General features: G+C 35.0%; 1 protein-coding gene across 14 annotated transcripts in view; it reads left to right on the top strand.

Moving 5' to 3' along the window:
• The window catches only part of LOC126765670 (paired box protein Pax-5), a 169690-nt gene extending 142414 nt beyond the window's left edge, over positions 1–27276 (top strand). For 9 of the 14 annotated variants that reach the window (XM_050483301.1, XM_050483295.1, XM_050483290.1 and 6 more), the window contains 6 exons: positions 16957–17042; positions 17128–17335; positions 17620–17715; positions 21344–21952; positions 26548–26658; positions 26980–27276. In XM_050483301.1, coding sequence (XP_050339258.1) covers positions 16957–17042; positions 17128–17335; positions 17620–17715; positions 21344–21952; positions 26548–26658; positions 26980–27146 — 1277 coding nt within the window. In that variant the 3' untranslated portion in view covers positions 27147–27276. Of the gene's footprint in view, positions 1–16956; positions 17043–17127; positions 17336–17619; positions 17716–21343; positions 21953–26547; positions 26659–26727; positions 26943–26979 lie in introns of those variants that run through there. The other 5 variants (XM_050483291.1, XM_050483294.1, XM_050483292.1 and 2 more) reach the window with 5 other exon arrangements.
• The last annotated feature ends 551 nt before the right edge of the window (positions 27277–27827 follow it).

Below are 27827 nucleotides of genomic sequence, written 5' to 3'. Positions count from 1 at the left end.
ATACAAAATTAAAATAATATTAACATTTAGTCCTTCATTTGAAATAAAAGTAGTGCATAAAAGAAAAATAATTCAAATAAATCCACTTGAAAATGAAACAATTATTAGAAATATTTTGAAGAATAATATTAAAATGTGTATGTAGAATAGGAATTTTTTCTGAAGTATCGGATAAAGATTATCATAAAATACAACAAATATTGATTTCTATGTTTTCACATGATAATAAAATCAATTTTGTTAAATGTACCCAAAGAGTAACTGAAATAGAAAATGAAGAAATACTTCACAAACAAATAGCCTTATACCATAACAATGAGTCTATGCACAGTGGTATCAATGAAACATATCATACGTTAAAAAACAAAATTTATTTTCCAAAATTAAAAGAACAAATACAACTTATTATTAATAATTGCGAAAAATGTCAACAAATTAAATATTCAAGAAAACCGATTAGACCTCTATTTCATTTTACTGAAAAGGCAACAAAAAAAAATCAAATTATCCATATAGATATATTCCATTTTAAAAAGTTATCGTTTGTTACGTTTATTGATAAGCTTACAAAATTCCCTTCAGCTTAAACCATTACTGATCATTTTTAATATGAAAAACCTACATATCTTTTACCTTCAATTCACTTACACCAATATCATTTAAATATTAGATAAGTTAAGCTATTTACATATGGATATAATTTTCAAATTGTTCTTTATTTTAAGCTTAATCGAAAATAAAAATACACGAATTAATACATAATCCAAATAGTTAGTAAACTTAGCTTAAAAAATATATATAAATAAATGAAAGGAATATGGGGTAGTTCTTTAAGCAGCCCTGGGGGAGTTATATGTACATACATGTACATACATATATGTATATATATATATATATATGTACAAATAATAATTTACAAACTTACTTATCATATACTTACATATAATTACTTAAATATAAACATACATATATGTACATGCACAGCTAGACGAAAACCAATAACTTGTAAACAAATGTTAAACATGTAATACAAAATAATGCAACAACAAACAATGAAGACAACATGTGCAGCAACAATGCTGTGATAAAATAACATTAATCGGTGATCAGGACAACCGCCGAATCACCTGACAAATGTCTGTAGCTAATGTTGTTGTTGTCATAGCAGTAATGATCAAACCAAAGAGCGACCGTTAAATGGTCCGATTAAGCAAACAACAAATTGTAAGGATAGCGGATATAAAATATTTGTTTACTCACTACTATAAATAGGCTAAGCAGTTAGAAATAATTTAAATTTAAGTTTCGGATGTTAATGAATAAAGTCATATTATTCTGACTCGCAGTTCGTGGACTTATTTTTCTTTAACTCGCCCGTTTTTTTTATACTCTCGCAACAAAGTTGCTATGGAGAGTGTTAAAGTTTTGTTCACATAACGGTTGTTTGTAAGTCCTAAAACTAAAAGAGTCAGATATACGGTTATATATACCAAAGTGATCAGGGTGACGAGTAGAGTTGAAATTCGGGTGTCTGTCTGTCCGTCCGTCCGCCCGTGCAAGCTGTAACTTGAGTAAAAATCGAGATATCATAATGAAACTTGGTACACGTATTTCTTGGCTCCATAAGAAGGTTAAGTTCGAAGATGGGCAAAATCGGCCCACTGCCACGCCCACAAAATGGCGAAAACCGAAAACCTATAAAGTGTCATAACTAAGCCATAAATAAAGATATTAAAGTGAAATTTGGCACAAAGAATCGCATTAGGGAGGGGCATATTTGGACGTAATTTTTTTGGAAAAGTGGGCGTGGCCCCGCCCCTACTAAGTTTTTTGTACGTATCTCGGAAACTACTATAGCTATGTCAACCAAACTCTATAGGGTCGTTTTCTTCAGGCATTTCCATATACAGTTCAAAAATGGAAGAAATCGGATAATAACCACGCCCACCTCCCATACAAAGGTTATGTTGAAAATCACTAAAAGTGCGTTAACCGACTAACAAATAACGTCAGAAATCCTAGATTTTTCGGAACGAACTGCAGAAGGAAGCTGCACCCAGGCTTTTTTTAAAAATTGAAAATGGGCGTGGCGTCGCCCACTTATGGACCAAAAACCATATCTCAGGAATTACTAGACCGATTTCAATGAAATTCGGTACATAATATTTTCTTAACACCCTGATGACACGTACGAAATATGGGTGAAATCGGTTCACAACCCCGCCTTCTTCCAATATAAAGCTCCTTGCAACCTGTTGCTACAGAGTATCATAGTCTTGTTCACCCAACGATTAACACTAAAAACTAAGCGAGATAGATATATATTATATATATGTATATTAATGATCAGGATGACGAGAAAAGTTCGAAATCCGAGTGATTTTCTGTCTGTCCGTTCAAGCTGTAACTTGAGTAACTCGAAACCTGGTATGCTGGTTTCTTATTACAAAAAATATTTGAGTTCGTAGATGGGCATAATCGAACCACTGCCACGCCCACATATTATCATTAACCGAAAACCTATAAAGTGCCGTAACTAAGCACAAAATTAAAATATAAAATATAGTATAGGCTACCTGTGGGCAGAACAGTTTGAAAGATTGGTCGTGGACCGCCCTCTAATAACTTTAATGTACATATCTCCTAAGCTACTAAAGCTACAATAGCCAAATTCGCTAGGCGCAAATGTTATAAGATCTCATACCCACAGTAGGAAAATGGAAATCGGAAGATAATCCCGCTCACTTCTCATATAACGGTGAGGTTAAAACCTACTAAAAGCGCAATAAATCAATAACTAGTTACGCCAGAAACGTTAAAACGCGATGGTATGAAAGGGGTTTGTTGGCACCGCCCAGCTTTTTGGTGAAATCACATGTCTCGGGATCAGACCAACTGATTCCGACTAAAGCAAAAATTTTTCATATTATTATAGTATTTCATATTTTACATATTTTTAGTGATAATGAAGATATATCAAAAAAATTAAAGATCCGACATAAAAAATATTTAGGCACACATATGCAAAATATTGTTTTGAATCCGATTTTTTCAATTTGAATATTTTGTTAAACCTCCGTTGGCCTGAATAACTGTTTATAGAAGTTATATTTGCTCATTCTGTACGTATGGCCTCTTTAAGTGAATCCTTCGATGTTATATGGTGAGTCCGTTCAAATATGAGTGCTTACCCATTTTATTATGAAAACGAGATTTCTCACATCAGATACTGTAATGCACCTCCAAATCATTATGTAACCGTCGCCATATTTCACAGTCTTAATTATATTATTTTCCTTGTGTTTAAATGAGTTAAGCATCCACCTCCTCGACTCGGTAAAACTAGCGCATCCTAATGTGACAGCTTAATTCACCACAGCTGAAGACATTACAACACACCACACTCGTACGCAACCCAACTCACAAAAGGAATGGACAACCGGAAAGCTACCCTATTCGTCAGATGCAGTTCGCCCATCAACATTCGCCGTACACAAATTCGATTCCCCACTGCGCCGCTTAAACATTATATTGGTTTTTTAAACAATTCGACACACACCTTTCGCACGTCAACTTTCGATCATCACATTCGCATATATGTACATCGCCGAGTCGATATCTACACTAACTTGCTTCAATCAACACCGATCCTGTGCGGTTTGGAAAAACTTTTTGATACGTCAGTGGGCGCAAGTGTCACACCACCTTACCAGTTGATACCTTTTTTAGGTAAAACGCTTCTACGTCACTTTGGATCACCAGCGATCCCACACGTATTTATTCTAATCTATAATTAAGTTTACCATTCAGTGTAACTAAAAATTGTTTTAAAAATAAATTATCATTTACATATTTCCATTTGTTAAAAGAAATGTTTTTACTATTAACATCAAACGCGAGCGTAAGTGACTCCAGGAAAACTCAAATGCAATAGTGTTGGCTTCCCTCTACGTTGGGCACCCAATTAATCACCTGGAGCTCTTTGTTTCGTTTGCGTTAAATTTTTTGCACACCATCGGAACCAATTACTAAATTTTGATTCGTCATTAAATATTACCTTATTCCAGAAATATTCCGTCTGATTAGCATTAAGTTTGGCGAACTTCAGCCTCTTTTTTTATTTTTTTTATTTTGAGTCACTGCAGCTATACATCTCGTTCCTGATATGGCGTGATTTTTTGGGAGTACAGATCTGTTCTCACGCTCTAAATTTCCGTTGTTTATGTAGTGTTTTATAATATTTCGCATACTTGAATACCAGGTTGTTCAATAAGTTTTGTCGTTTGATAAGAAAACCACAAACTTATGACTCAATATGCACTTTAGTATTCAGTATAATCTCCCTGAACATTAATACACTTGATCCAACGATCCTCCAATCTGTGGATCCCATCGCTGAAGAGAGAATCCGGAAGATCTGCAAAATACGCTTCAACAGCCGTAATGACCGCTTCATTTGATGAAAAACGCTTGCCACGTATAAAGTTTTTGAGTTCTGGAAACAAATGGATGCCGCTGGGGGCCAAATCTGATGAATATGGTGGGTGCTTCAACATTTTGAATTTCAATTCACGGATTTTAGCGATTGTCGAAATGACCTTGTGACACAGTGCATTGTCCTGATAAAAAAGAATTTTTTTCTTCTGCAAACCTGTGTTTTTCACGAATGTTTTCCTTCAACTGGTCCAAAAGTTTGCAATAATATTCACAAACAAAATTCCTCTCACATCCCAAAAAACTGATGTCATAACCTTCTTGGCCGATTTCGTTTCGAAGCCGAACAACCAGGTTCACTCTTTAGCCTTTTTTTTTGATTCAGGATCATGGCAATAGACCCAAGTCTCTTCCATAGTGGTGAATCGACGCACAAAATCTACTTTGTCCTTTTGATAAAGCTGCAAATGTTGCTGAGAAAGTCGCAATCGGATGTGTTTTTGTTCCATTGTTAGCGAATGCGGCACAGCTTTCTAAAACCCAAAATTTCACTTAAAATATGGCTCACACTACCTAGTGAGATGTGTAGAGCCTCTACTAAATCCCTCTGAGTCAACCGACGATCTTCCAAAACCATATCCTGTATTTTGGCTATGATTTCTGTTGTTGATGCGCTTTTTGGACGTCTTTCACGTGGATCGTCAATAGTTCAGCTACCAATCCTTCTACTGTTCTAATTGCAGGTGAACAATCATTATACACTTTTAACATTCGGTCGTGAATCTCTTTTGGTGCTACACCTTCCAAAAATAAGAATTTTATCACTACACGATATTCAATTTTTTCCATTGTAAAAAAATATTGTGACACGGGGACACTAAATGACTTGTAAGAATGAATTGACAGATTGAAATGAAACATCACATACTTTCATATGAGGAGTGTGCCAACAAAACAAAAAAGTGTTGGGCTAGTAGCAACGCCTTCTCTTACTAATAATAGTTTTACGGCATTAATCGAAATTTCTTTACGACCGGCCATTTTGCTCACTCTATAACTAGTTCAATTTTTGCACTGATATAAAACGATTGAAAATGTAACAACTATAAATAATTATGAGTAACAAGCCGAATAGAGCAAACAATGGGACTCATCTGTCAAAACGATATAACGTCATTTTGTTCAATTAGCAAGGTTAAATGGCTTTTGGTAAGTTCCTACTAAATGGCATATTTTCCTTGGAGCACGGCGGTCCCCAAAGCATTAAAATTTAAGAAATTTCATTGTTATAGTTCATTCTAACTTAAATTATTATAATGTACTTATCAAATACATTATGCACAAACTTACAAGATATCAAATACTGCTAAAAGCATAAAAAGTAAACAAATCTAATTAGACTTTTGCTTTTTTCTTAACTCTATATCCTATTTTACAATAACTATACTTGTATATGCGCATAGCATATACGAACATATTAGGTTGTCAAGGTTGTTAGGTTCGCCCTTTTTGTCTTTTGAATTTCGCGGCTATGTATAAAGCGCTACAGAGCTGGTATCTGGCAATACTATACATCATAGAAAGGTCTTGACATAACCTACAAAACGACGCTAGTGATACATGATTAGTTTGAATATTGCGTTCAACAGTTATTGAACATGGAGTTCAATGTCGTCGAAACTCGCGCTATTTTAAAGTTTTCCTTCGTTAAAGGCAAACCCGCTAGAGAAACATTGCGTGAGATTAATGATGTTTTGGGGTTGGTACTCTATCACTTCGATCTGCGGAGGAATGGTTTCGACGATTCAGAGCGAGTGAAAACGACACCATGGATAAGCCAGCCGGCAGAAGACCTGTGGCGACGAATACCGATCAAATCAGGGAAAACATAGAGTTAGACCGACATGTGGCATCATTGGAACGAACTCGACCCATTTTTGAAGCGGATGGTGACTGGCGACGAAAAACGGATCACATACGACAATATCAGGCGAAAGTTGAACTAAAAGTGAAAAGTGGCTGTCCGAGTTCTTTGCAAATAAGGAGGAGGGGCTTTTACAAGGGGGTATTATAAAGTTGCCGTCTAGATGGAAACAGATTATCGCATGAAACGGCGCATATTTCAACTAAATCCTAACGTTATAATTGAACATTGAATAAAAAGCAAAAAAGCGGAGATATTTGACAACCTATTATGATGAAACATAGGAGATAATTCAAAAGTAGGTCTTCAATGCACACTGACAATAAGTAAAATAATTGCAACAATCAATTTCGCATGTATTCATAAAAACTCACAAAATTATATATGATTACATATAAACGTATAAAAATATAAGCGAAAGAGCAAACATATGTTTGTAATACTGATGTATATTTCTGATAATCATAATTTTAATTCAATCCTCAGCCTGCTCAAATGGCATGAGCTAGCACTGTTGAAATCCACTCATCGCGTTTTGTTTTTGACAATTCACACACTGGTCCGCAATTGAACCTTCTCTATATTTCTTTCTGTCGACATAATCTTTTCTTTAACGATTTAAATTTTTCCCCATTATTTCCTTCATGTTTCTGTCATATTTCGTATTTTTGCCAATTGAATCGCGCAATTTCAAGAAATGGCATATCAAAGTCTGAGAACTTTCCAGTTTTTAGGCAATTTCCCTAGAAAATCGAACTGGTGATAAGGCTTATAGCGGAATTCTGTAAGCAATCTCTAGTCACTATTTTGGACATTTTGAGGCAAGGTCTCAATTTGTGACTAGTTACTTTTCACAACACAGTCTCTAGTCTTCAGTCACAAAATATTGTCTCAAATTGTTGACTTCATATTTAGCAGCTCACAAAACTAAAAAGAGCTCTTGATTGCAATTTTGAATATACTGACTAGAGATCATGTATGTAGATATTAAGCGATTGACGATTTTTTATATTTTGTAAGCAACTCATTTACTACAGTGGCCATATAAAGGAGCGCAAGTTTGGTGTGGGATTCGTGGTGGGAGAGAGACTCCGTCGCCGGGTACTATCATTCACTCCGGTGGATGAACGTCTAGCCACAATCCGCATCAAGGCGAAGTTCTTCAACATATCGCTGATTTGCGCCCACGCCCAAACGGAAGAGAAGGATGATGTGACCAAAGATGTCTTCTATGAGCGCTTAGAGCGCACCTATGAGAGCTGCCCCGCTTGAAAATTGCTTCCACTGAAACCACACTATTAAGACCACCAAAGAACGAATAAGTATGGCGATTGCTTGAAAAGCATTTTCAGCCAATTACACTGTGGAACATTTTTGGAATTATTGTCTGGGGGGTGAGAAATTCAAAGTCAGGGTGATGGTACTAGGTCAGTATAGTAAAACCCTCAAAGGGTTTGGCGTTCGTATGTGTCATTTGTTTTTATGACCTTTTAAATTTTTTCTTATGTTATAGTGAACGAAAATTGGGTACCAAATATAGTGTGTAAAAGCTGCTACAACCGTCTAATGGATTGGAAAAATAGATAATAGTGGTTCGCGAATTATGTTAAACTACGTTTTTGCCAAAATGTTACAACTAAGCGAAAAAGCATCAAGATAAGGAAAAAATTTAAAAGGTCATAAAAAAAACTGACACATACGAACGCCAAACCCTTTGAGGGTTTTACTATACTGACCTAGTACCATCACCCTGACTTGGAATTTCTCACCCCCCAGACAATAATTCCAAAAATGTTCCACAGTATAATTGGCTGAAAATGCTTTTCAAGCAATCGCCATACTTATTCATTCTTTGGTGGTCTTAATTGTGTGGTTTCAGTGAAAGCAATTTTGTTTACATTCGTCAATGAACAGTTATGTTGGTGTTATTGCTAACTCCCCCTTTTCTTATATCCGTGCCGATTCATTAAACATTTATTTCGTTTGATTGTACGAGTATAAAAACTTTTTCATGATTTTAAACTCGTTCTTTTCTGATTTTTTCTTAAAAATATGAAATAATCTATATATTGTGCAAATTATTGTTATGATATAATGATGATGATGATATTATGATACTCAATATTTCTTTATTTATTGGATCTGCTTTTTTAAGCCTAACAATAAGTTATAAAATCTTAAATCTATTTCAAAACTAAACAAACTCAAGTAATTGATTGAAATGTTTGGTGATACGTTGCTCTTTAGTAGGCAGGCATATCTCTTCTTTTTAGTCGTGTTTGATCGCGAGAATGTACTAAAGTATTAGCCAATGGGTTTGGGTGCTCTCGGAGTTTTCAAGGTGCGTTCCAAAGTAAACAGGAGAATTTCATGACATATCATCGATTAGAAGTGAAGTTATTGCGTTTTAAGTGTCAGTATGTTTGTGTTATCGGTGCGAAAATGAGCCAACATTAAATTTTGTTTTAAAATTGGTAAAACTTTTACTGATTTTTCAATTGATGAAACAAGTTTATGGCGATGACTGCCTATCCCGTAGCAGAGTGTACGAGTGGTTTCAACGTTTTCCAAGTGGTCGTGAGGACATAAATGACGATCAACATGTGGAAATTCCACCGAAACTGTGCGTGAATTCATGAAAAATCAGCCGAAATCAAGATTGAAATTCATGGAAATGAAATTGAACATCTCCAAAACATCGCTTTATCGCGTTTTGGTTTACGAAAGGTGTGTGCACGGTTTGTTCCGCACAAATTGCTCAGAATCCAACATTCCAAGACGCTTCTGACCGATTATTTGACCAAAAATCATATTTTAACCATTAACCCCTTCCCGTATTCACCTGATATGGCACCGTGCGTATTCTTCCTTTTCGGAAAAATGCATTTGCCCATGAAAGGAAAGCGTTATGCAGACGTAGAGGCCATTCAAAAGGCTTGCACCGGCATACTGGCGGCCATACCGGCCAACGAGCTAAAACACTCGTACGACATACTTTTGGACCATGCAAAAAGCTGTATTGAAGCAGAAGGAGACTATTTTGAATAAAATAAATTGATTTTGCCACCTTTTGTTCTGTTTCTTTTTTTTAAAGTCCTGTTTACTTTGGAGCGCGTGTAGATATATACTTGTATTTCATTCTGCTGTCCTCTACTTCTCTTTTTATCATAGGAATACCAAAATGTTTATTGAAATTTTCATTACGCATGTACCAAAGCGAACACGTGATTGAAGCATTTTATTGTCTAGACTAAGTTTAGAATTTTTATAACAGCCAATTTAAATTTGCATGTCTAATCTTCACGCAAGTTATTTTACTAGAGATATGTTTTCTCTTCCTGAGCCTTCTATCTAGGTGAACACCAAGGTAAGTTACTTCATTCGTTTGGGGTAGTAAAATTTTGTTCATTTTTAAATTAAAAATTATGACAAATATTTTTTTTACGGAAGGTTTTTCTGTATATATATATATTTTGTAATTAATTTATTAATTTAGAATGTAAATAATGAAGAAATAGTTTTTTTCAAGACGCAAAAATACGCACACATTATATCCAAATAATCAGATTGTGTATATTTGTGTGTCTTTTTGCGTCCTTGAAATAAACTATTTCTTCATTATATGTATATTAGGGTGTGTCATTCTGAGGCAACCTTTTTTTTCAACTGAAAAACAGGCTAAAAACTTTCGAAAATGTGAAAAAAGTCACTCAAAAGATGAGCTCTTAATATTAATATTAAGAAGTGCCTCTATCAAACTTTCTGTTTTCCATATAAATAACATGGAAAAAAATTATTTTACGAGAAAACTCGATTCTCGAGTAGAATCGGAATCGAGTTTACCATCCCTACTGGCAGCCATCGCGTGCACATATAATAACCTCCGCTCATTAACCACCACCAAAAAAATTAATTTTTTTCCATGTTATTTATATGGAAAACAGAAAATTTGAAAGAGGCACCTCCTTATATTAATATTAAGAGCTCATCTTTTGACTGACTTTCTTTTGCACATTTTCGAAAGTTTTTAGCCTGTTTTTCAGGGGAAAAAAAGGTTGACTCAGAATGACACACCCTAATGTACATACATATATGTATGTCCATGTAGTAGGATAAGTTGGTTGTATGTAAAATGTCGCTGTATAGTGACTATAATTGTAAAATGCCTTTTCTGAAAGTTCTTATCTTACGAATTTCTTCTTCTGTGAATTAATTAGTTTGCGTTTTATATTATCCTTATGGATAATTATGTTATTCATTTTAATTTTATTTCCTAGATCTTCTTAAACAACTTGTTATTTATATCTTGCTTGCAATTTATTTCTTTATCCTATAATTTTTTCATATACTACTTGTTTAGTATTAAAGTATTTTTCTTTTCTGTTTTGATTAGTGTTTGCAGCATTTTTGCACGTGCAATTTTCGAAACTTCTAGAATGTCTTCATGAGATACTTTGTTTTGAAATATATCAAATAGTTTCATTTTGGTAATATACGTAGATAATACTGTTGTGATTCTCGAAACATAATTGTAAATAACTGTGTCTTGGGTCGCAATAATATAAAATGATACTTCATCTTTGTATTAGTGATTTAAATTGCGAAGTGATAAAACTTGGTTCAATGTCCAAGGTTAGCCGCTTAGCCTCAGCGCCCTTTTACAAGGGTTATGATACTTTTTCACGTAGGTTTAATTTATTTTCTATGTTTTTAAAAATTAAAAATTTAGAATCGGCAATGACACAAATTATAAATTAGAGTTTTTCAGGGTAAAAAATGTCTAGATGCAACTTTTCTCAATTCTTGATATAGGAGCTTGCTGTATTAGTATTTTAGAAGAATGTTTGTCGTATTTGTTTTTGTTACAAATTTTACGATTTCTGCAATATTCTTTGAGTTTTTAACACATGTAGTGACAATAGTATATTGTACGATATACATATTTGTTTAATATTTCCATCATAAGTACTGTGTGCTCTAGGTGTAGATGTGCAGCTCTTTGAAATTTTCGTTTCATAAGAATGTGATGAAAACATGATTCCAAATTTATAGTCGAGAAATATTTTTACTTTCCTAAATTGGAGAGAATTCTGCTGGCATCAGGATACCTGTGAGGTATTGTTTACGCGTTTAGTTATCTATGGTTAATAACTAATCAGTGTTTGTAGGTGCCATCAGGATTTTAACCTTTGTTTTGAAATTACTCGTATTATATCGCATTGCAACATCAACGACGGTATAATCAGAATTTTTTTTCGCCTTGATTTAGGTTATTTGCTTTGAGCTACCGAAAGTTATTTGTAATTTCGATAAAATATGAAAAGCGATTTTGCCTTCAAATTGCTTAACTCAAGCCCTTAGGATTTGGCAAAGTAAGGTAAGTCAGTTAGTCCATAAGAAAACATTATGTCAGATAACCCTTTAGATGTTTACTACTACCTGCTTTATTACCATGTATCATAATCGTTTTGTTAATAAGTAGAAAATTATTTTTTATTAACTAATCAATAATAGTCTAATAAATTGAGTGATCCTCCCTTAGGCTTAACTAAGAAAAAGGCAACTAAAATCACCTTACTCTATTGGCTCTTCCTATTGCCCTGCACCATCCCGTGTTTCTGATAAAGGTCATCAGTACGAAAAGTTTTATCAGTTGCACCCAGAAACCTTCGATCGATTGTTGCTATTATTTTCTTATATAGAGTCTTACAATCACATAGAATATGTTTAATTGTCTCCTCCTCTACTACCTCCAAACAGCTTCTACAATACGTAGATAGATCATACGGCGTTCCTAGTCTACTGGGAAGTCTGCTTATTAGACCTGTTATGTACTCCTACTAGAGCAGGCCCGTCCAACATAATTTTGTGAAGGGCCAGGTTTAGCATTTTCATAACCGTAGCGGGCAAAAAAAAAATAAAATGACCTTCAGTTTTGGTATATTTATTTATTTATAAAAAGCAACATCATATAAATCTTAATATATTATTATTAATGTAACTATGGCCTTAGCATATAAAGATATTCTTATTCTTAAAATCTAATTAATGAGATGTCTGAAATGTTTTCTGTTTGCACAGCGCATCTATGTGAGCTGGAGTTTTAGAAGTGGCTATGCGCAAAATGCCTTTAAGATGGCTACCTAATAAAGATGATCTGGTTTTTGATTTGTTAAATTTCAAAATTCAATTAAGTTTGGAAGACAATTATTATATGCTGTTTTTAGATGAGAGCTGCTTTGCAATTCTATTAAATCCAGCTGTAAACTCTGCGCAGCGCCTTCAATTTCAACATCAAATGGATTTTGAAACACTTTCATGCAGGGAGTTTGTGATTTGAAGTCTGCGAATCTGTCGTCAAACTCGTTCCTTAATCTTTGTAACATCAACACGTACTTGTCAAAATCCAAGGTATCTTGCTTTCTTGTAGATAAGGTCTCCCAATGAATCAACTGCTTTTGTTCCAGCTGCTTTTCCAACAATAAAAGCTAGAACGTGTTCGTATAACTGTGTGCATAGTTGGTCTTTCCCTTGTAGTTTTAAGTTAAGATCAGAAAGATATTTAGTTATATCAACCAGGAAAGCCAGATCAGCCAACCACTCCTCATCAGTAAGGAAAGTAATTTCTTGGTCTTTGTTGACAAGAAAAATCTTTAAGTCGTCCAGCAGAGAATAGAATCGTTTTAGTGTGGCTGCTCTGCTGAGCCAGCGAACGCGACTGAAGTATACAATGTCTTCGTGATCTGAACCGACATCAGCCAGAAAAGCCTGGAACTGTCTGTGGTTAAGCCCTCTTGCGCGTATAAAATTAGCTGTCTGCACTACTTTATCCATCACGTGTTTCAGGCCTATACAACTGGGATGCCCAAAGACTATAAGAGATGGCGGGCCGGATGAAGGGCCGGATGGTGGCCCGGGGGCCGTATGTTGGACAGGCCTGTACTAGAGCTATTATATCATCATTCCTTTTAAATTTTAATAGAAGATATGTGCGGCCCATATTCCATTCACGATTGTCGAGTTAATCAGGGTTTGTTTCCACCGAGGCTCGGCTATGTTTATAACACGTTTGTCTATTAAATATCTGCAGGTAGCTAGAGGTATATACGAGAGTAACCTCTTTTTTGGAGTCTAATTATAGGTTGGTGCCCAGTTTATCTGCTTCACAGTTTCCAGGGATACCATTATGCCCTACAACACATTGCAGGTTTATCGTAAAATATAATGTTTTATCTATTAAAAAATCTAGGCATCCTTTCACTAAGTTTGAGGAAACCGTAAATGACTTTAGTGATGTCAAAGCCGCCTGGTTGTATGTATACATAAATATATCCCTTGTTGTAAGCTCACTTCTTGTCAGAACAATAAGGCTTTCTTTAATTGAAGACAGTGGTCTAGTTGGCGGAAGCCAGCAGCATAAAGCCATACAAACAATATTAAGGACTGATTTTAGAATAAACTGCTTAGGAATACTTAGTAAAAAATACTAGCTCAGTCTTCCAAGTTCCTCAAGTCTTCATGTTCAGTTTGAGGGTTAGAGAGGGTATTCGAGAATTTACCTCTAACGGAAAGTGCCACTTTATCAGAGTAGGCCACACACCCCTTATTTTTTAAATCCACCAACATTTTGTTCATGGTAAGAATCCAGAGAAGTGGAGATAGCATGCCATATTGGGGTGTACCCCGTCGCACAGATTTATTAACCTGCATGCAGCGATTGTGCTATTATTTGCCCAAGTCGAGACGCTTCCTCCGCATTCTCGATATCATTACATACAGATTTCCACTAATTTATTTTTGCTTTCCTTACTTCTTTTATATGTTTATGGCCTTAAGACGCTGTAATAGCTATCCCACTACTCTTCTCCTTGGGACAGTTTGGCTAAATTGAATTGCTTCAAGCCCCTCTAATGCTTGTCGGCAAGAATCTGTTAACTGGTTAACAAGGATATCCAGTTCCTATTTTTTCTGGTTGGAATGGCGGAATTCTAGGAATTTGTTTTTTTTTTTTGCTCTTGCAGGTACATTTGGCAGTTAATTTTTCTGTCATACCTTAACTTTTCTACCCTGCTTTTGGATCACCGTTATATTGAATGCATATTTGAAGACCATATGCATTCAATATAACGGTGATCCAAAAGGAAGTGTTCGTCGGGAACTCTCCATTGGATTAACTTATTTCTTAATTCTTCCAACTTAAGTGCAAATTCTAATACATCTTGGCGGTTTCTTGTTATAAATGTTAATACATTGGATCCGCAATACAAAATTACTCGAAAGGTAGTTAAAGAGAAACTCACCCCTTTCGTTGATATCCGTGCTACCCCATAAAATGTGGTGTACATTGGAGTCACATCCAGGTATAATCAAGAACCTAGATGCTTCGCTGTCAAGTATCTGCTCGTTAATCAGTCCCTGTTCATATGGCATAAAGCATGACACCAGCCGGTATTCGCTACTACCCATCTCTCAGCTTATTGTTATATTGTCTTGAATACTATACCTATGTACATATGTAGCACGTAAACTTTAAATTCACCTCCCCCTTTGTGAAACCATAGTAAATCTCCATGCCACTTTTCCTGAGCGGTTCTATAGATCTTTTTGTTAACGATAACATAATCTACATTGTGGCTCATTTCATCTCCACACCAAATTCCGCTGCGGGGTCTTCGACGGCCTTGACAAATCTCCATCTCTCAGTTGGCTAATTTTGATGGCAGGCTCTTGCCCTTTTTCGGGATGGGATATCCTTCCTGTTTATCGTTACTAGCATGACGGTGGCGGACCTAAACTGCTTTGTAGCACTTTCAGCGCCATATTCGTCACTAGCAAACGCTGCTCTCTTCTGGGGACAACTAGCTTCCTTCGGACTCCTTTAAATTAGTGGTTTGGTTATTACTTTGGCTCATATTCGGACCCACGAGTGTAGAGCAAAGGTATGTCCTCTTGCGGATAGTCCCCGCTGCGCAAGTAAGGTTGTCTATAATTGAGTTCGCCAAAACTGGACTGGGCTACTAAAGAGCCTCCCGGCAGATTAATGATCGATACCGATCGCATGTACCTCCTACCATAGAAAGGCTCCACATCTGGATGCTGTGCTATTGACGAGCAATGAACGCCCAGGTCGGACGCCTGACATTAGCTATAAACCTCACTACTACAACAGGGGCGAACTATTGATTGCCCGTCCCTGCCTACTTCGTGCAAGCGTGGCATCTATTACCAATCGGCACCCTTGGGGAGAATTCAGCAGGGGATTTTTGCCGACCAACAATTTACTTAAATCTTAAAAAATGTTTGTAATATAAATACCCTTAAACTTAATGTAAAAAAATCACACAATTTTGTTTTCTATGTACTGAGTCTGTGCTGATCTCTTAGTTGAGTGGTTATCGGTCGTTTTTTTTCTACAGGGTTTTTGCAGAAAGTTATAGGACTGAGTCGATTTTAAAAAATTTTTTGAATCAATCGTTACCGCTGCGGAAGCCTTGGGATGCCGGCTTTGGTTAGGTAGCTGTTCACAAGAAAGGCGTTGTCGTAGTGTAACTTTCAATCGGCTGCGATGTCATGTCGGACCCGATTTACCCTTCGTTTGAGTCTCTTGAGGACTTCCACGTAAAATTTTGCGTTAACAGTTCGTCCAGGAAGAGCAAATTCATGGTGGACGATGCCTTTGATATAAAAAAAAAACAATCAGGTCTGGTGCCAAAAAAGGTCTGGTGCCACCGAAACACACCACTTCTTGCTAAATCAACATCTGGGTAATCCTGCTTTGTCGAGCGTCCCTGTCGTAGATTTACCAAGTTTCACACATAATTTAAACACATACCTTTGCTCTAACGAACACTGCATTTTCGGCTTGCACCACTCACAAAAACACTTCGCGCGAAATTTTTCGTCCTGACTGTCCCGGTGTTCGGAGATAAATGACTATCGGCTCGTTCGTTAGGAACGCCATCTACCGAATACAGTCGGTGCCCGCACGCTCCGAAGTACAGTCGATATAAAAGTAGTCCTATTACTTTCCGCACAAAACTTGTATTAGATGGCTTTCACTTAGATGTTACTGTTTCTATTATTAAGAAACACTTTCAGATGGCTTTAGCTTTCACTTTTCGTGTTTTACACTTCTTTTCAGTATGTTTATCGCTCCCGCAAAAATTTTATATTTAGTAACCAATCTTCCCAAAAATATATTTTTCAACCAAAAGGCGAGAGAAATAAAACCTATTGGCTTGAGCTCTGAGTTGAGACTGATTCCTTATTTTCCAAGAATTCGTAAGCTTATTGATTAATGTTCACATAAACTAATTGTCCTTCAGGGTATCTAATGTGTAAAAGATTGAAAATGCTTATCAAGCAATCGGCATCCTGTTAAATTTTTTGGAGGTCTCAATATTGTTTTATTTGAAGTGGGTTATATGGAAGCAATCTTATTTACATTCGTCAATGAACAGTTTATTGTTAACTTGTACATATGTAAGCACACGTGTCTTCATGTGTACGCTTTAAAGCTTCAGTTAAAGTTTTCAATGCACCGAATAAATCTCTTTATTACTTCCTTAAACGTAAATACGAACATTTTATACTTGCAGATGAAAGTGGAGATATTAATATGCCTTCAGAGGACGACATAAAGAGGCAAAGAATAGCGTATAGTGGTGACCAAATCTATTCGAATGCAAGTGTTATACAATTCATGCCTATAGTTATTGTTATTGATATGTTTTTCTTTCCTGAATTTAATTTGTGTTTTGGTAAAACAGATTTGGTCTGGGAAATGGTGCATCAAGGATGAGCATAAACTCCTGTCGGAATTAGGTGGTTTGACTACAAATAGTAATACAGCCTATTATGACTCCCACAATAACTTCCCTGCAACAGGAGCCGCCGGAAACGATGCAATGATTTATGACAGTATTACATCAATATCGCAAAATTCGCTATATACACCGTCCCTAGGAGCATCCATTGGTAAGTATAGAACAGAAATATCTCTACAATAAAAGTGTCGAAATACCCTAATCGTTACATCCAAGCATAGTTATCTAACTTTTAATCAATCAAAACTATTAAGTTCCTGTCTAAAACTTTGCAAAATGATAACACTCTAATCCATTCAACGGTTTTTATCATATTTAAATGTAACGTGATTCGAAAACTTAGACTGCAAATAAATTATACGATTTGTTACTATTTTCTATTGATTTTTGCATTCATATAATTTCATTGCTCATTTAATTATAACCTTTTATCAGGCAGTAGTTCGTTAACCCCTCTAGTGCCTATAAATATGTCAGACATGAAACTAAATGCAAGTTCACTTGAAACAAACATATCGTCCTATTACACAGGTAAGCAAAGTGTGATACGTACCATAAATGTAATTTAAATTAGCTAAATCGTAGAAGACAACAAAAATATTATTATGTGATACTTTGTAAATTTGTAAATATCTCGTAGAAATGTGATATAACTGGCACTAGACTATTTCCACGCCCATAGAACAACCTTAATGGAAAAGTATGAAGGAAAAGACGTCATCACCTTGAATGCTACTAAACTCCAATAGGAGCGTAGCTCGGCTTTATCGAAGTAGATGGGCGTATCTCGCATAAAGAAAGTAGTAAACTGATCGATTAGTATACGATAAATAATATGGCTGTAAACGATTCCCAAATTATAATATAGTACTAAATTATATTTTCTCAACTTTGATTTAAATTCTTGAGAAATTTTAAAACTGTCAGATTGACATACTTGTGACAGCACAGCTGTATTAACATTGTTTAATAAATGGCTCCTTTACAAGTAAAAGTACGTTGTATAAAAAAATCAATCTCATCGATAGATAGGTGGTGCTGATCTTCCAGTGTCTTGCAAATCTTTATAAGGATATTACTTCCAGGCTACTTAGCACATAATTTCCCGACTCTAGTCTGTATCATAGCTCTTCCCAAATTATCGTATTGTACTAATACGATTGTACGATTTGCCATTGAGTCGGCGACTGACAGATGCCTTTGATATCAAAAAGTTTTAGATCCGAACTTACCTCGTGCTACTATGAGCATATCGGAAACAAATACTCTTTATCACAATATCGTGGATACAACTGTTTTATTGTTGAAGTAACTTTTGCCTATTGTATTGTATTGTACTAATACGATTGTACGATTTGCCATTGAGTCGGCGACTGACAGATGCCTTTGATATCAAAAAGTTTTAGATCCGAACTTACCTCGTGCTACTATGAGCATATCGGAAACAAATACTCTTTATCACAATATCGTGGATACAACTGTTTTATTATTGAAGTAACCTTTGCCTACCTATGGAATAGTTACATATTCTCGGATTCTCCATGAGTATATGCCTATTTAAAGCATTCTAAAAGTAAATGATCAGTCGTTAACAGTTTCAAACTTTGAGTTGATAGTGGATTTTTGGTTAACGATCTGATTTCCAATGATGTTTTCGGTCACACCAATCAGCCTTTGGGACGTACGAAGTTTGACAATTAAGTAATGAGACTAATTTTATTGCCGCGCTTGTGGTAAACCTGTGACCTTGAAATTCCCTTTTTCTTTTTTCGGCATCCCTCCCCTCTCCATAGGTATATGTATCATCGCTCTAGCTTATTTAGTTCGCCTGCTGCGTCAAGTTGAGTAGACGTGTGTTTGTAGTGCTCGTCACGAAAATGGAAAAACGAAATCAAGAGCAACGCGTCGGGATAAAATTTTGCGCCAGATTGGGCGAAACAGCTTCAGAAACGTACGCTAAAATTGTAAAAGTGTATGGTGATATTGCTCTTAGACCCCGAAACCAAAGGCCAAAGCCCACATGGTTATCTCCGCGCCCTCCGCCCGAAAAAAGCTCGCATGAGCAAGTCGACGGTGAAAGCGATGATTATTGCCTTTTTTGATAGCCGAGGAATCGTCCACAAAGAATTCGTTCCAGCGGGGAAAACTGTGAACCAAGTCTACTATTGCCAAGTACTCGAAAGATTGCGAAAACGAGTCAACAGGGTACGCCCAGACAGTGTTTCGTAACTGGATCCTTCATCACGACAACGCACCGTGCCCCACTGCCCTCAGCGTGTCCCAATATTTGGCCTCCTTATTCGCCCGACATCTCACCCTGTGACTTATTTTTTGCTAAAACAAAATCGGCGATCAAAGGAACCCATTTTGAGTCGATTACGAACATCCAGGCGGCCGTCACGAGGGTACTCGCGGATATCCCAGTCCAAGCGTTCCAGAAATGTTACGAAGCATGGAAAACGCGCTGGAATCGCTGTATAGCAGCCAAAGGGGACTATTTTGAAGGGGATGACAGAGTTGTAGAATAATTTCCAAATATACGGTTTTTATGGAATCAGTCTCATTACTTAATTGTTATGCCTCGTATATAGTAAGTCCGTCAAAATATGAGGATTATGCGGCAGAATTTCTTTGACTTTTAATTTGATATGATTTTTAAGGTCCCGAATTGGATATTTCTTAATTCTAAATTACTCTCAATTCAGTATAGTTATATTAAGTATATAACGAATTTAGTTTGGTACGAGCGATGACTTGTTGCTTACAAATACCAAAATAATTTTTTTCACTCAAATATGTTGAACTTGATGTGTTTTTGTGCATAGTTCTTCTACATTATTTTAGAATGAAGAAGACCTCGGCCGAAAACCTATATCTGAGCGAACATGCCAAAAGTGGCACTTGACAAAGAATGTTGTGGTGGATCCCTTGTGACAACCCAAATGGAAAAAACGGTAATTTGTGGCATCAGAAGGGCGTGTTGTAGGATGAGATTCTAAACCCGATCGAAACCTTTTATGGGGAAGGAAATCTATCGCAATATACGACTAAACGTTATAATGAATTATGAAACGTGAACTTCGGTAGCAGCGAAGCCATAATACCCTTTACAAACACAAAAGTTTCTGTATTCATTCATCATATTGGACTGTTCCCTTAAACAAAAATCTGTGCCAAATTTCATAAAAAAAAATATTTTCAAACAAGGACATCATTCTGATAGTTCAGTTTGTATGGTTGTTATATGCTATAGCAGTTCGATACCGACGGTGCCAACAATTGAGGTTCTTGTAGGAGAAAAGAACGTGTGCAAAGTTTCAATTCGATATCTTAAAAACTGAGAGATTAGTTCGCGTTTCTTTGTTTATAATCTGTATTGAAATATTCACATCAACAACAGCCATTCGCGAATATATTTTTCTATATACCAGAAGTTCGAAACCTAAATCTGTTATATCTTCTATTTTTGGATTTATTTTAATATAAATTAAGGCAATTACAAGTTTTATGTTATTATCAGGTTGAGTAATAGCTAAAACATATACTTATATCCCTCACATGAAAAGATGACATGTAAAGAAATGTACTGGTGTAAGGTGTGTAAGATTCGCACCTATCACGTAAAAAAATTACATGCAAAAGCTACAACAAATTTTCGAGTTGAATTCGTACAAAAGAGTATGCGGATACCTCACTGAAGAAGTATAACTGCTTTCTTCAACGCTACCAAGTTATACTGTGCATATTTTTCCCAAGTAAAATCGCTCAAATGACAAATTATTCTCAAAAGTAAAAGTTTATTTATTTGCAAAAACAAAGGCTAAATAAACTATGATTGTTCACAGCGTAGGGTTGCACCGCAAGTATAGTTCGCTTCTCTACATACTCTTATATGAAAAGGTGAAAAAATTTCACTTTAATAATAAGAGTTGCATTTGAGTACACACATACATAATATAAGGATATTATATATATTTTTTATTTTTAGGAAATGCTTATGAATATAGTTTTAATAATGTATACATACATATGTAATACGGATTTTAATGAGAAGAGCTACTCCACAATATCTGTGAACATCTTTTTTGTTTTATTTGTTAAATCTACTTTTATTTCGTATAGATTTTATTTGTTACTCATTTTTATACTGTTCTCATAGCAATAGCCATAGAAAATGGGCACTATGGAACAATAGCACATGTAGATAATACAGTGGGCTCAATGAACAGTGAATCACCATCAATTGGTTCTCATTCTAGTGGTAATGTAGCATTACCATCTGGAATACTACCTAATGCAATTTTAACTGGAAATACTGATATTAACAATGACGATGGAGCACAAGATGATTGTGTAATACCTTCAACAGAAAAAAGATCGGCCATAACCACATCATTATTAAACAGAGGTGAAAGTGCCAAAAATGGGGTTCCCAACATTATCATGACAGAAGTATCCACAATGGCTGTATCGTCTAATACTCAACAACAAAGGCGTTTAGTAAATGTACTTGAAAATCACAATAGAAATGATATAAGTGGTAATGTTACTAGGTCTCCTGATACGCATTCAAATACGAATGAACAAGGTTGTGAACATCATCACCAGCACATTCAACAGCAGGTTCTACAATCCAGTGTAATAAATTCACCTCTTATACTTCTTCAGCCAAGTGCCCAACTAAGAGATACCTCAGGCGGTGATTCCATAAATAATAATCCTGCAGAATATTCCACGATTTTACCAAGTTTTAACCATTATTCGGCAGGCAAGTGCTTCACTTAGTTGAGTCATATATACACCTGTATTTAAGAAAATGTGCTATCCGTTTAGTATTTGTACTCATTTTAGAAAAAATACGCAACACCTAACTTACTTGTAATAGTCACCTATATATTTCATCCACATTATATATGCATTTCTTATGATTACCTCCCATTATTACTAAGACACTCTATCATTATTAAAGTGCACAATTATGTAATAAATAACTTCTTTTAAGCGAAATAATTATTTGATGTAGATCAATTTTTTTCCACCCAAATACACGAATTTATCGTAACGAAATCACTCAAATACACATACTCTTACACAAATTAAATAAAATACTAAATGAAATAAACTACCTACACTGGCCAAAGAAAGTATTAGACATCTGCATTTTTTTATATTTTTTCTCTGACATATTTATTAATATAAACAAATAAAAAACCAAACAAGAAAAAACGTTAACTTCGGCTGCACCGAAGTTAACCGAACTGAACAATTTCCTCGGAGATTACATTGTTGTCTTGGAAAATAATCTATTCCAAATTTCATGCATATATCTTGTCAAATGCAAAAGTTTTCCATACCAGCACTAGATTCCGATCGTTCAGTTTGTATGGCAGCTATATGCTATAGTAAGCCGATCTGAACAATTTCTTCGGAGATTACATTATTATCTTAGAATATAACTTGTGCCAACTTTTGTGAAGATACATTGTCAAATGTGTTCAGTTTGTATGGCAGCTATATGTTGTAGTGGTCCGATATCGACAGTTCCGACAAATGAGCAGCTTCTTGAAGAGAAAATGACGTTTGAAAAAATTTCAAACGATATCTTAAAAACTATGGGACTAGTTCGTATATATAAAGAAAGACGGACATGGCTTAATCGACTCAGCTCAACATACTAATCTTTTATACATATATATATATATAATGGGTTGTCAAAAAAGTCTTGCGGTATTTTTATAGAATTTTGTTTTTATTATTGAAATTGAAATGAATTTTTGATGACTCATGCCCAGCTCTTGACCGATGCTACGGCTGCTACTATGCCGGTCTCTTTCGACCAATTCAGCGTTTTTATCGCAATTTTCGACGACAGGCCTTTCGGAGCGTGGCGCATATTCGACCACCTCTACACCAGAGCGAAAACGTTGAAACCATCGTTGTGCGGTGGAAATGGAAACTGTATCGGGTCCATAAACTGCACAAATTTTATTGGCGGCATTTTTACCTTTATCGTAGTAGTACTGTAAAATATGCCGTATTTTCTCTTTATTTTGCTCCATGTTTGCGACGCTATAACTCACGAACGACTTAAAAGAAACGATAATCAATCAAACACGTGTTAGCGCGTGAAATGAGCTTTCCAAAAAGGTATAGTATGACCCGACGAATAAAACTAGAACTACGCGCTTTCAGCGCCAACTATCGCCTATTACTTTATAGAAGCTCTGACGCTTCCTTCTGGGTGTTACAAACTTCGTGACAAACTTTTATTTAATTTGTAACTTCATGAGTTTTATTATAATAAATACAACAAAACTAACCAAAAAAGCACAAACCTGAATTACTCCAAAAATAAAAGCAAAACAATATTCGGCAATTCAGAATCCAAGTTAAAAACCAATATGTCAAAATTTTGTAATATCGCGTAGTTCTTCCTTTTTTTCGGACTACATCTTTTAAACGTCGACGTATTGATTTGGCCAATTTTCTTGTTATAGATGTGTCTATATTGTACCACTCTTCTATTACACATCTTTCACATCTTTTTGCCTTTTGCCATTTGTTTTGGTTTCTTTTTTGACCTTGCGTACCAACCAACATTCGTTTGTTTTATAAAATGCCTAAGGGCGACCACACCATGGATGATTTTCAACCGACGTCTTATCTTTCCATTTTTTATAATATTATACGTATAATGAACAATTGCACAATGTTAAGCAAAATTTTTAAACTCCTCGTTACTTTAAGTACTGGAATTCGCTCTTTTGCGTAATTGTCGATTATTTTTTTGCTTTCATTTCAGGGTACATTTGTTTTTTCTGTTGTTTGGTTATTTGGCGACCCTAGTGTTACAAACTGGCAATTTCAAAACTGTATCGTAAAGTTCGACAATTTTAATTTTATACATACTCAGAAAGTTTTGATATTGTGCTGTTTGAGTTGTCTAAAGAACTTAAAATATTTATCACGGCTAAAAAAATGAATTAAATCGCGAACATTTTCGCGCAATTATTTTTTACAACTTTCGACATGGATCATATCTCAGCAGCAGTGCATCGATGAACTTAACTCAACTTTTCGCTATGAAGCTCCATCAATGACTAGCGGTTATCGATGGCATGATAAATTCAATCGACGTCATAAATTATCCCAAGACGAACTTCTTGAAGCTCGTTCACATCAATTATTTTTCCGGAAACTATTGATTCTGATTCTGTGCGCAAAAAGTGATATTGCAAGATCGTCATGCGACCTATCGTGAGATTTAGGCAACTATAACCGCACTACCGAGACTAGCATACATTCAATATTGCAATCTCATACAATATGTGTATCATTCAAGAGAGGTCGAGATGAATGTCAAAAGAATGCAATAACGGTGCTTCGAAATACGTCTATGACAAGGTAACAGGTGGTGAACCGTGAATTTATGCAAATGATCCCGAAAGTTAACAGTAGTCCACTGTAGGGATATTCAAAATTGAGCGGAATTAAAAAATGCTTTTCGCGCACTAAGCATCTCTAAGCAAATGGTTGCCTGTTTTTTTAGAAAAACTGAACATGTCGTAACCCTACCTCTAGAACAATACAGAGGAGTAAAGTCTGAGTGGTACACAACCATTTGCTTGCCATTTGTCTCTCAAAAAATCAGGAAAACCAACCAACGAAGACAGATCTTTATTCACCACGGCAACGCGAGCTCTCATACATTGCCTTACATACATTATTTCATTTTTGATCACTTAAAACATGAATTTGATGAGTAAAGCAACGTAAAGTTATGACTTGGCGTCGAAATACTTCTTTTATTTTCGTACGAATGAAATAAACTAAGCAATCTGTGTCTGTATATGTTTAAGAAAATTAATTATCATTATTAATAATATTAATATATTGTTTACTATTGTGCAAGTATTTACAGTACAAATAGTATTTTATAATACAAAGTTGGAAATGCACTTTGTATTAAGGAAAGTTATTATAACTTAAAACTCCTTGGAGTACATTTTAAAACAAGGTCACAACTGGATCTTACTATTACTTTTAATAGCTAATTTATCCATTTAATTACTTTTATATTATAGACACATTGTTATGCATTGATTTCAAAAACAAAAGAATTTACCACAATCCCACCTTGCATAGTACTAATAACATAACCTTTTTTGACTGGTTGAGATTTATAAGGAAAGACTTGTACCTGTATTTCAATAATTTGCTAACCAAGGTAATGCTAACAATTAAGTAAAATCAAGAGCTTATTATTCCATTTAAATTAAGAAATTGTTAGTTAAATAAGTCGAAAAAATCCGAACATCACTTTTAATTAACAAATGTTCAGACTTGCGCAATTTATCTTCTAATCTAAATAAAAATTCCATGCCAGAAAGTAATCAAGCCTAAAAATAAAAATACTTCAGTCTTTACAAAATATTTTAAAATAGTATTAAAGTAAGACTAAAGCTAGTCGAAATTGAGGCACGAGAGAACTATAATCAAAATGATTTACTTTATTCCCATTTTCAATGCAACGCAGTGCTACAAACAACCCCTGTAGGTTTTGCACTTTACGACGACATTCTTTTGTAAAGTTAAAATAAACTATTTAAGAAAACTATTTATCGTAAATTTGTGGATGCATATGTATATCTGGAATATAATTCTATGAACAACACTTCAACCTAAGTATATGTAGTCTATTTTTTTCTATAAAATCGCGTAAGCGGAAAATGTTCAACAGATCATTCTGAAGAGAGAGAATACTATATGTGTCTAAAACAGATTTGGAGCGAACGAAGAAAGAAAATAGAGGTTATTGCATTGGTCTTTATTTTCACTGTTCTTGTTAAGCATGTATTAGAAAACAGTTCCGCAAAAATATGTGCTATTAGGTTTTTAATTAAAAGCAGGATACCGGAAAATGTAATAACGGTTTGGCCGATTCTGACAAATGTTCAATAGAATAACAAAACGCACCTATGCATTTAATTTCATTTGGATATCTCAAAGATAACGAAGAAAATTTTATAATCCCAAAAAAAAACACTTGACCTAAAAAATCGCTGGCTTGAAAACAGTTTTAGACGCATATTCTCTCAGGCAAAGTTAATCAGATTGATATCTTGAACATTTCGCGCATACACGATTTTTACGGTTGTTTGGCTTCCTGTCCTCTAATAGTATGTATCCCACCTTGATTTTGCACAAAACGATTTGATTATAATCGCTTAGATACTCAAATTTTCACTTAGTACTATTCATTTAATTTGTGTGCTACGGTGTAAGAGAGAAGTTGGATTTAAATATAAGAAATTGAAACGGAATTAATATTTCTCTTCATCAGTATATTCTCTTTTTTTATAGCAGCTTGCGGGTCCGTTGTGCCTACCACAGAGTACACCTATAATCCGGCATATTCTCAGTATGGATCAGCGTATGGATCTTATGGATATACAGCAGGCACTGGTCTATTAAGTAAGTTCAATAAATGTAAACTATTTAATGTTTGAAATAGTTAAGCTTTAACTAACATCAAATCTTCAGAATTATATCATTAGAATTTTCAACTACTTCATCGAACTATTGGTTCAATGAGCATTAGAAAGATTTTGCTCAAAGTGAAAAATAAATAAAAAACAATCCAAACTGATGTCAGTATCGAATTGTGTAAGAAAATTCTTAAAAATATAATAGATTTCTACGTTTGTATTCCTTCAAAAACTCGTATTGATCGCCAATAAATTTTTGGAGCATTTAAATTTTATTTGTATTCACTACTTCTCTCACTTCCAAAAGATTCTTCTTACTACTATGATGGGAGTCAAAGTCAAACATCAGGCGCATTAAATCAGGATATGCGATCACCTTTGGCAGCCACCCGCGCCAACTCTTTGGCGTCTGCTGCATCACCGACTGGAAGTGCCTGCACGAAATCGGAAACATCAGACATATTTTTGGTATAGTAGTTTAAAAATACAAGCAAAATACCACACATATAATCGAAACTAAGAGTTGTTGCAATAATACCAATATTTAACTTATATTTAAGATTATAGCAAGCACTTTCGAAATACAACCAAAAATTTAACTTTATCCTGTTGTATTTTTGAATCCTCGCAAATATATTAAGAAGACTTAAAATCGAATATTAACTTCGGCAATGTCAAATCAAGATAGTATCTTGAAATAAAATCAAAGTAAAGCATAGAAGTTCCTCCAAATAAACTAGAAGCCCTCTTACTAATATTAAAGCTAGCTGCTAACTTTACTGCGTCAAATTTTACTCAAATGCTTGTTAAGAAAGGAGGTAATTTCATATACTTAAACTTTATCATGAGCAAATGTATTCAATGCTAAAGGCTAACATCAGTACAGATTGTCCTTGAAGTAGTGTTACTGAATTCCACAAAAATTATTTCTACCGAGCTGTTTATTACGTAAGTTATCATTACCGAGTTTGCTTAAACGGTCAATTGTAAACTTTCGTACAAATACCAAACATCTTTTTAATATAAATTAGTATAAGATGAGCTCAACATTTTATACATATCAAAATTGTGCCTAGCACACTTCGCATTAGTCTCTCTATCGTCATTATTAACACAGCACGAAACAACATTACACAAAACTGTGATGTTGGGCAA

The sequence above is a fragment of the Bactrocera neohumeralis genome, unplaced genomic scaffold, assembly GCF_024586455.1.
Source record: "Bactrocera neohumeralis isolate Rockhampton unplaced genomic scaffold, APGP_CSIRO_Bneo_wtdbg2-racon-allhic-juicebox.fasta_v2 cluster11, whole genome shotgun sequence".
In the NCBI taxonomy this organism is placed as follows: Eukaryota; Metazoa; Arthropoda; class Insecta; order Diptera; family Tephritidae; genus Bactrocera; species Bactrocera neohumeralis.
Note: the sequence above shows the minus strand (reverse complement) of the source record. Positions and strands in the feature narration are given on the sequence as shown.